General features: G+C 56.9%; 1 protein-coding gene across 1 annotated transcript; it reads left to right on the forward strand.

Moving 5' to 3' along the window:
* Positions 1–6,021: 6,021 nt before the first annotated feature.
* TNFSF9 (TNF superfamily member 9) lies at positions 6,022–8,919 on the forward strand. The gene is made up of 3 exons (XM_043586368.1): positions 6,022–6,824; positions 7,306–7,336; positions 8,070–8,919. The coding sequence occupies exons 1-3, from the start codon at positions 6,579–6,581 to the stop codon at positions 8,567–8,569; spliced, it is 777 nt and encodes a 258-aa protein (XP_043442303.1). The 5' UTR covers positions 6,022–6,578; the 3' UTR covers positions 8,570–8,919.
* Positions 8,920–9,755: the final 836 nt, after the last annotated feature.

Here is a 9,755-nt window from a genome sequence, read left to right on the forward strand (position 1 = left end):
GAGAAGGGTCAGACCTGGAAGGGGCTGACCCACCTTTCTTAGGGTCAAAGTCACGTCGGCGATGGCTGGTAATTCTCTCGCACCAGCGGCCTCTGCCCTGGACATTCCAGAACTTGGACGAGTCTTTGGTGGTCATTTTCTGGCCGAGAGCCAGGCGGAGCGGGCGAGCACCCCTCCCTCTGCGCTACCGATCGCCCCGCCCTGCCGAGCACCCTAGACGCGTCTCATTGGTCGGCCGCGGACCAATGGGAATCCGCCTCCCGGCTCACTGGGTCTTCCGAGGTACCGCGGGCAGCGCCGGGCAGGGGCGCGGGGCTAGGTCGTTGGAGCCGGGCGGTTGAGGGTCTTCCGTCCCACTGCAGCTTCCCGGCTCTGTTTCCGGGCTCAAGGCCTGACTGATCGGGCTCCGGCCGCCCGCCTCCCCGCTGCCCCGTCGCCACGCCCCTTCCTCACCCGCCTTTGCATCGAGACCAAAGACCTAGAAGCACCTTCTCTCTACCCTCAAGTAGACCGCCCCCCTACGCCCACTCGCTTTGCAGCCGGGGGTTGAGGCTCCTGATCCACCAGGGGTCGCCCGCGGCCTACATTGGGTGCCGCTGCCAAGGAAAGGGACCTACAGATTCCTCAAGGAAGTGAAAGACAGGTCCCCGGGAGAGCCTGGGTTCCCACTTAGGAGGGGAGTGGATCTTGGATCTTGGACGATTTGAAGGATGGACCTGGGTTCCTTTGGGTTTGTTCCCTTGTACTTTGCGTCTTTGTTCCAAGTGTCTTGCGTGTCTCTCTAGGTCAACTTGCGCCATTGTGTTACTTATGTGCCTCCGGTGGTCTCTGGGTGTCTGATACTGTGTGTCTCTGATTGCATATCCCAGGAGGTTTGAGTCTCTTTGACGCTGTTTATGTGTTAGTGGGTATGTGTATAGATTTGACGGCTGCTCTTGTGTATCTACGAGTATGTGTCCAGGTATGTGTCTCAATGTGTGTGTGTGTGTGTGTGTGTGTGTGTGTGTGTGTGTTGTTTTGTGTGATTGTGTATGACTTGAATGGAGGTGTCTGTGGTACCCCTTTGTCTATCTGCTTTGTGGCTGCCTCCCTGAGCAAGTTGGAGAGTCCCTTCCAGGTGGAGGCCCTCCTGGGACTTCCTTCCTGGGGCGGTTGGGCTTGCTTCCCAGCAGAATGATCTGGCTTCTCATGCCAGGCCCCTCTGAGGGGTCCTGGGGGCTGGCCCTGGTCGGCCTGGGCCTTCCCCATCCCTGTGTCCTTTTACTGCCCTTAGCAGGGAAACACCATTTCCTGCCCTTGATGTCATTGGTGCTAAATTTTCCCTTCTTCAGTTCGGGCTACTGGTTTCTTTCTACGTGTGTGCACACCTGACCACAATTCCGTGCTTAACATAAAAACAAAACAAAACAAAACAAAGCAAAACAGTAGCACATGGAAAATGCAGGTGGGCGAAAGCATATACAGTGAAAGAGCCACATTTGCTCACCGCAGATTCCTCTGTTGTTGTTTTTTTTTTTTTATATATATATATACCTTCTAGAAATGTGCTGTGCAAATATATCTCCTCTCTAAAGCAAAACACGTATTTCAGTACAAGGCATCCTGCAGCTTACTTAGTTTTCCTAGCCCCTAGACATCTCTCTCGAGCCCCAAGGAGGTGACTCAACCTCGTACACAGCTTGATTACCAAATTGATTCTATGAAAGAGTAATCTGTCCATTTCTTTTTCAACGGCTGCTTTGGCCGTTTGCAATCCCAACACTTTTGCAACAGACATTCCTGCCTGTCTGCCTCTCTGTTCAGATGTCCACACTAGGTTTTCGACCCTGGTGGTATGTTCACGAGGAGAACCAGACTGTCAGCCCCACTGGGAGCAATGATGGCTAACTGTATGGAGCACCTTATATGCCAGGCCGGGTGCTGTTCTGGCTCCCAGTCCTGGACAATAATCTTATGAGGTGGTCACTGGTGGTAGCCACACTTCCCAGATGGGAAAACCGAGGCACAGAGAGGGGAAGGAATTTGCTCAAGATCATGCAACTAGCAAGAGGCAGAGCTGGGCTTAGAAGCTGAGCAGTTTGGATCGTGTGCTAGTGCTGTTTCTCAAGCAGGGACATAGCTGTGCATATACGGGACCCCCTTCCCCCCCATACCCTTTCCTCATTCCTAAGTGTGCAACGTCACATTGGAAACACATGATTCCAGAGTAGCTGGTCATGCACTCCAACTCCACAAAGCTAAATTGCTTTGCAAGACCGTGCCTTGTAGTGCTGACACAACACCACACCACAGGTACACACGCTCACGTATGGGGCCCTATGTTTTTCTGTCCTATCTAGGGCTACGGAGACCCGAACCTAGCTTTGCCAGAGACTTGGCTAACTTGTATAACACGAGTCCCCCTTCTGTGTCTCTTTCTTCCTTCCACACATGTTAACATTGCCATGGCTCAAGACCAACTGTCTTTGATTTGATTCTTCCCTTTTTTCTCCTTCTTGTTTACCACACTCCTCCCCCCCCCCCCCATTTGCTTGCTCTCTCCCTCGTGTACTTGCTCAGCGGACATCACTAACAGTCTCTGTTACGCTTTGCCTCTGCCCTAGGGGAGACAGAGGATCCAGGCCAGCTAGAAGTTGACACAGGCTGGGGGGAGGGCCACCTGCAGGGGCTGGGGAGCAGTGTAGAACCCAGAGATCAGGAACTGAATTTTGCTAAGAAAAATCAAGGCATACCTCCTGGGGAGGTACCTGTTCACTGGGCTTCCTAGGGGGAAGGCATGGTACTCCTCCCTCCAACTACTTCCTGCCCAGTGCCCCCCCCCCCCCCCTTAAACGCTGTGATGATAAGGGTGAGGAGTCAGGTCCTACCCCTAAACGCAAGGAAAACCGGGCCCACGCTCGCCTTGGGGAGACAACTGAACGCAGAGGTGCTACTCCAGTGAACGTGGGATGCCAGCAGGGTGATGGTGAGAGCCTCACGGTGGGCAGGGCTGCCTGGCTCAGATGTCCCGACCACAGCAGCGCGTCATGGCACTCCCTGGCTGTGGCCTGATCCTTCCCCGGTCTGCTGGGCTTTGTTTCCTCTCCTTGGGGGGTAGTGTATAGGACTCTTCCAAGTCCCTTGGTGCAGGGAGGAGTTCAGAACAGTCATCGTGAGTCACTGAGGCTCATCGACTTCAATGTTTTGTTGGAGTCTTGGTTTCTGCATCTACATATCGGGGCTGACGTTGTACTGGGGCTGTAAGAGATTCAGTGATCATATATGCCAGCCCGCCTTTATTGAGCATTTACTCTGTGCCTGGCACTGCTCACGGCAAGCTCTCAACCAGCCTTTGAGACGTACTTTTATTCCCTTCAACATATAGGAAAAACGAGGCTCAGGGAAGTGAAGCAGGCTGCCTGAGATCACACAGCAAGAACTTTGAGAGCTGAAATTCCAAACTCAAGAGCAGAGATAGCAACTTTTTTTTTTTTTTCCTGAAATGGACAAGAGAGAGTAAATACCTTGGGCTTTGTGGGCCAGTCTCTGTCGCAACTGCTCAGCTCTGCTGTAGTATTGGAAATATGGTCATAGGCAACCCTCAAATGAATGGGCGTGACCACGTGCCAACAGAACTTTATTTGTGGACACTCACATTTGACTTTCATGTAATTTGCACATATGCCATGAAATAATTCTTCTTTTGACTTTCCCCGGCCACTCAAAACCGGAAAAAAATGGAACGAAAATTTTGTAGCTCGTGGACTGTGGTTTCTTGACCTTTAGAGTCTGTGTGGGTAACTGTCATGCTAGACTTCACTCGTTCATTCATTCATTCATTCAATGAATATTACGGAGGCTTGCCATTTTCTGGGCACTGGAGGGAGAAGGGTCACAAAACAGATGAAATGCTTCTCTTCAGGAGATAACAATTTTGTAGGCAAAACCAGCAAGGAAATAAAGAAATAAGAATATTTCAGATGGTGGAAATGCTCTCAAGGAAACTCAGCAGGGGCAGTGTCACCCGGGACCCCAGGGGGGGACACTTTCATGCAGGTCATCGGAGAAGGTGATGCTTGTGGTCCCCCAAATACCATTGTTGTCAGCAGAGGCAATCCTTGGCTGTGGGCCTACTGTGGGGGTAGGAGTTAATAATAAACAGACTGGCCCAAGGGGCCCCTGGTGGCTCAGTAGGTTGAGCTTCTGACTCTTGATTTCGGCCCAGGTCTTGTTCTCACTACATGGGGCTCTGTGCTGACGATGTAGCACCTTCTTGGGATTCTCTCTCTCCCTCCCCCACTCGTGTGCCCTCTCTCAAAATAAATAAAAAACATTAAAAAAATCTTTTGGTTTTTATTTTGAGAGAGAGAGAGAGAGAGAGAGAGAGAGAGAGAGAGAGAGAGAGAGAGAAAGAGAGGCTGTGAATGGGGAAGGGGCAGAGAGAGAGAGAGAGGGACACAGAATCCGGAGCAGGCTCCAGGCTCTGAGCTGTCAGCACAGAGCCCGATGCAGGGCTTGAACCCAGGAGCCGTGAGATCATGACCTGAGCCGAAGACGGATGCTCAACCGACTGAGCCACCTAGGCGCCCCAACATTTAAAAAAAAAACCTTAAAAAATGAAACAAAACCAGACTGGCCCATGGCCTGTGAGCTTCTTGGCTGAATGATGCCATCAGAAGAGGGCCCTTTGGCCTCAGTATCTGTGTATCTTCCTTCCTGGTTGGTCACGTTCCTAGGAGATGGGCCTTTTACTGTCGCATCTTCCCAGTCCTGGGTGCTGAGTGGGGGTGGTGACGGCTGCGGTGGGGACATTTCAGCTCCTGCATTCAGGGGCACCGGTGTACTTAATGCTCTGGTGTCCAGGGTGACTCTTGGACCTTAGCTGCCACCCACCGCACTCTCTTTCGGAGCCCGGGGGGGGGGGGTGGCCACCAACCACCGCGCCTTGGGGGATGGTAATGGCGGCATTGTGCCAGAGAGATCATTTTGGCTCCCCAGCCTGCTGGCTGACAATTTTGGCTTAGTTTTCAAAAACAACTGCTCTAGCTGTGACCGCGCTGGGGTTTCGGGAAGAAGCACAGTGTACCCGGTGCTGGGCTCATCATCTCTGCCCAGAGTGACGCTGGAACGGAAAGTGAGCGTCAAGAAGGTGTCCCCTGCCTGCCGGTCTGGGGAAAGAACATTCCGGCGGCAAGTGCCCGGTACAATGCAGTGGCCTGGAGGGCTCATCCCCACCGAGACTCCTCAGAGACTCCAGAGTTTACGCTCCCAGAGCGTCAGCAGGTCTAGCTTGTGGTGCTAGAATTTGCATAACTAACAAATCCCCAGGTGCTGCTGCTGCTGGTTCGGGTATCACACCTTATAAACCACTCACACCGGAAGCACTTAGCACCTGTGCACCAACAACGGCCAGTGTCATTGTTTTCTTCCCCTAATTCCCCAGGGAGGCCCAATACAACAAGACAGAACGCAGGGGCGTGCCATCCTATACTTAACTCAGTTGAACCAACATAACCCCCCTTCCCACCCCCTGCATTTCCTGGCTGCCCAAGCAGGGCCGAGATCAGGTGTCCTGCGGGCCCTCCCAGTTTCCACAGGGAAAGTGAGGCCTGCAGAGGGTCAGAGGATTGGCGTGGCCAGCCGGGGCCGGGCCGGTCAGGGCAGAGCAGGGCTTTTGTAGGAGCTCAGGACTTTTCCAGGGCCGCCGGTCTCTTAATGAACGGTGGCTTCCTCTTTTGGGGCCGAGTTTTGGCCCCTGCTCCGCTCCTCCTCCCGCCTCCGCCTCCGCCTCTACCAGGGACAGCGAATGGGAAATTTGAGTTTCCTCTGCTTTAGCCAGGGCTGGCTCTTCCCTACAAGGGGGATTTCTCTACCTGGACTCTCCAGCCTTCTGCCTGTGGGGTCCAGAGGGGGCCCCTGCCGGGAAGCGCCCAGGTGGGTGGGTGGGGGCAAGATGGGGAAGGCCCAAGGCTCCCTGGGAAGGTGAGGAAGGGTTGGGGGGGGGGGGAGGGCTGAAGGGGGCTGAGGCCTGGCTGTCCTCTGACCCCTCCGCAGATATGCTGGATTTAGGGGAGCGCTGCGGGGCGGGGGGCTAGGGAGTCGCAAGAAGGAAGGGAAAGAGACAGAGACTGAGAAACAGAAAATCTGAGAGGCAGAGGCCTGGAGAGACAGGGGGAGTCACGGGGACACAGAAGCAGACGCACGGAAATAATGAGGCCGAGAGACGGAAAGATCCCGCGCGACCTCCTACGGAGACAGCGGTCAGATAAAGAGCGAGCGAGCGAGCGAGGCACAGGGAAAAGAGGCGGTGCAGAGGTACAAAGAGACACCCAGAGAGACAGACAGGCGGAGAGAGACCGCCGGGAGGCACGGGAGACAAGTAGGGACGAAGAGGAAACGCTGGGCTGGCCCTCGGAGGGCGAGAAAGGAGAAGGAGAGTGGAGATTCAGAGAAGAGAAAGTTAGGGAAACTTCGCACGGAAGGCCGAGGGGGGCGGGACGCCGGGATCCCCGCCCGCCCCGCCCCGGAAAACGCGGCTTCCGGAGGGTCGCTATAAAGCGCGGCGCCCCGGGCCCGGCTGCAGCCGCTCGCCGCCGGCCATGTGCCCCCGCGCCGACGCCGTCCCGGACCCCGAGGCCCAGCGGCCGCCCGCGCCCCCCGGCCCCGCCTGCCGCCCGCTGCCCTGGGCCCTCAGCGTCGCGCTGCTGCTGCTCGCCGGCACCTGCGCCGCCTGCTGGCTCAGCGCCTGGGTCGCGCCCGCGGCCTCCGCGGCGCCCGGCCCCAGCCTCCCCCGCGTCCCCGAGCAGCCGCCCGACGCCCGCGCCCGCCTCCCCGACTCTCCGCAGGTGAGATGCGCCCCAGCCCCGGGGCCCCCGAGCGCACCCCTTGCCTATGCAGGACTTCGCGGGGGCCCCTCCCGGCGGCACCCCGTCTGCATCCCGGGCCCCGGACCTCGAGGGCTAGTCATCTCGAACCGCTGAGGGGACTCGAGGTTCTTTCTCAGCTCCCGGAGGACCTCGCTTTTTTCTCCCGCACCCTTGGGGTATCCCCTGTCCCTCCCCAGGGGGCCCCCCCGGAGGGTTCCTCTCCTCTTTACTGAACCGCGAGGTTCTGCCCTGGCAGACCCGAGGGCTTGGGGCCAGCTTGAGCCACCAGCCTGGGGTGTGCGTGTGCGCTCCTGCTGAACGTTTGGAGCCCGCGGCGGGGCGGGGGCGGGGGGCTCAAGGCCTGCGCGGACCCCGGGGACCCCCCTCCCCCGCTCTCCCGGGACTGCGGCAGCGGGAGGGGGGGGGCCTGCATCCCACTTTCCGCCTTTCCTCTTCGCAGGCCGTGTTCGCGCAGCTGGTGGCCCAAGATGGTGAGTCATTGGGTCATTCCCTTGGGGAGGGGGGCGTGGGGGCCGGGGGGGGGGCCACGAGGCCGAGGAACCCTCGGGAGAGGGAGGCCTCCACTCCCCCCATCTGGCCCTCTTCCCCCCACTCTCTAAGAGCTGTCCCCTCGCCGCTTTGAACCTTCTCTGTCTTTCTGACCTTCCCATGACCCTCTCTGGGTGCGCTTTTCTTCTTCTGACCTCCAAATGTGCCTACCTCAGACGCCCCCACCCCCACCCCTGCCGCGGCACCTGTGGCTTGATCCCACAGACCCCAGCCTGCTCTTGTCTCTCCCACTGGGTTCCCCGAGGTCCAGACTTTCCTCTCCTTCTCCCCCGGTTCCCTTTGCTGCTTCTGGAGACCTCCTTCTAACCTCTTTCCCCTTCCAGACGCTTCCTCCCTATTCTCCCCTCCCTTCCCCTTCCCCTTCCCCTCCTCCTTTCAGACTCTCCTCCCCACCCTTCCCCTCTGTCTTCTCCCGCTTCCTGAGACCCTCCCCCACCACCTCTCCCTCCACCTCCTCCCTCTCTGAGGCGCCTCCCCCTGCCCCTCAGATCCCCCCCTGCCCTCCCTGGCCAAACCCCTTCCTTCCCTTACCAGCCTCACCTCCCTCTGGGAACCTCTTCCTTCCAAGACCTCCCCAGCGCCCCTCCCCAGGCCTGCACCTCTGCCCCCCAGCAGTGCTCAGCCAACCTCCCCTCTTCTTCCTCCCTCCTTCAGTACAGCTGACTGAAGGGCCCCTGCGCTGGTACAGCGACCCAGGCCTGGCAGGGGTGTTCCTGGGGCCCGGCCTGAGCTACGACCAGCACTCGCGGGAGCTGATGGTGGCAGAGCCTGGCGTCTACTATGTTTTCTTGCACCTGAAGCTGCAGCGGGTGGTATCCAGCTTCGGCTCGGGCTCTGTCTCCGTTGCCCTGCACCTGCAGCCCCTGGGCGCTGGGGCTGCGGCCCTGGCCCTGACCTTGGACCTGCCGCCTCCATCCTCCAAAGCCCCGGACTCAGCCTCTGGTTTCCGAAGCAGTCTGCTGCACCTGGGCGCAGGCCAGCGCCTGGGCGTTCACCTGCGCGCAGAGGCGGGGGCACACCTTGCCTGGCAGCTTGCGCAGGGCGCCACGATCTTGGGCCTCTTCCGAGTGGCCACCAAAGTCCCTGCTGGACTCTCCCTGCCACCATGGCCCATTGACACTGGGCCCGGGTACCCCCCGCCGGACAGAGAATGAATGCTGCCTTCTTTCCCCGGGGCTCTTGGTGACGCCCGGCCACTCTACCTCACCCGGCTTGGCAGGGGTCCCCGCTGCTGACCCCCTCCTCGAGGACTCTCCGATGGGACTCTCTCCCACTCCTGCCTCAAGTCGAACTTTTGGTATTTATTCTGAGCCTGAGCTCAACGGCGTACTTTATATTAGTCCATTGTATTAATCCATTCAATGTATATTTATTGAACATCTTCTATATGCCAGGCCCTGTGCAGGGCTGGAGACAGAGCAGCAAACAACAGGAAAAAACAAAACAAAACAAAAAACAACTATTTATGTCAATATGTGAGAAATAAAGACTCATCTACAGCCCTGCTGCGGCTTTCGAGGGGCTAGTCTTTGGGGGGTCCGTGTGACTACGCTGTGTGACCTTCACGCATGGAGTTTGTTTTGAGCATCTCCTGTGTCATCAGGCACTGTTTGAGATGTTGGGGACGCAGCCCTGAGCAGGCCAGATAGCCCAGCTTTTGCCAAGCTGGCCGTCAGGTATGCCCGCTTGACCCTGTTAACCATGACTGCGTGCGACCCTGTATGACCAGACCACGTGGGGGGCGTGAGGTGGGGCGTGGCACGGGGTTAAACAATACTTACAAACTTAATGACTACGAAATATTGAGGCTTTGTTGCATGCCAGGCAGCGTGAGTTACCTTCTATGAGACCTAACTATCCTATACTTTAGGGATTTCTTTCCCATCTTCTTATTATTTGGGCTCCTGAAGTCACCTACTTCTCGTATCTGTGGCGGAGGTGTCGTGGAACGCCATTCTGCAGGACCTGGCTTGCCGACTGTGTTCCGTGACCTCACGCTGGTAACTTAAAATCAGCCAAGAGGCATCTGCCTGCAAAGGCTTCAGGTCGGCTTCATGTATTGTGTGTGGATCATCTGTTTAAGACAGCGATGGAGAAAATGATGTTAAACATGTAGATTATGCTTAAAAGTGTGTCTTGTCTTGGGCTGTTGCGTTATGAATAGCACACGGAAAATTGAGGAAGTCTTGTGTTTTCGGACCATTTATCGGATTTAGCGACATGACTGGCAAGCCAGTGAGCGTGGACATCTTTGTCATCCCAGGCCATCTGCGTCTTTAAAGGAACAGGATCAACCAATATTCAGTTGTCACTTGGAATCCCGGGTGGCTCTGGGGACAG

This window comes from Prionailurus bengalensis, chromosome A2, assembly GCF_016509475.1.
Source record: "Prionailurus bengalensis isolate Pbe53 chromosome A2, Fcat_Pben_1.1_paternal_pri, whole genome shotgun sequence".
NCBI lineage: Eukaryota > Metazoa > Chordata > Mammalia > Carnivora > Felidae > Prionailurus > Prionailurus bengalensis.

Bases quoted from the DNA above. Each gene is read 5' to 3' on its own strand.
- TNFSF9 (XM_043586368.1), top strand. From the start codon at position 6,579: ATGTGCCCCCGCGCCGACGCCGTCCCGGACCCCGAGGCCCAGCGGCCG. The intron at 6,825-7,305 runs GTGAGATGCGCC...TCCTCTTCGCAG, and splicing joins GCCTCCCCGACTCTCCGCAG to GCCGTGTTCGCGCAGCTGGT. The intron at 7,337-8,069 runs GTGAGTCATTGG...TCCCTCCTTCAG, and splicing joins GCAGCTGGTGGCCCAAGATG to TACAGCTGACTGAAGGGCCC.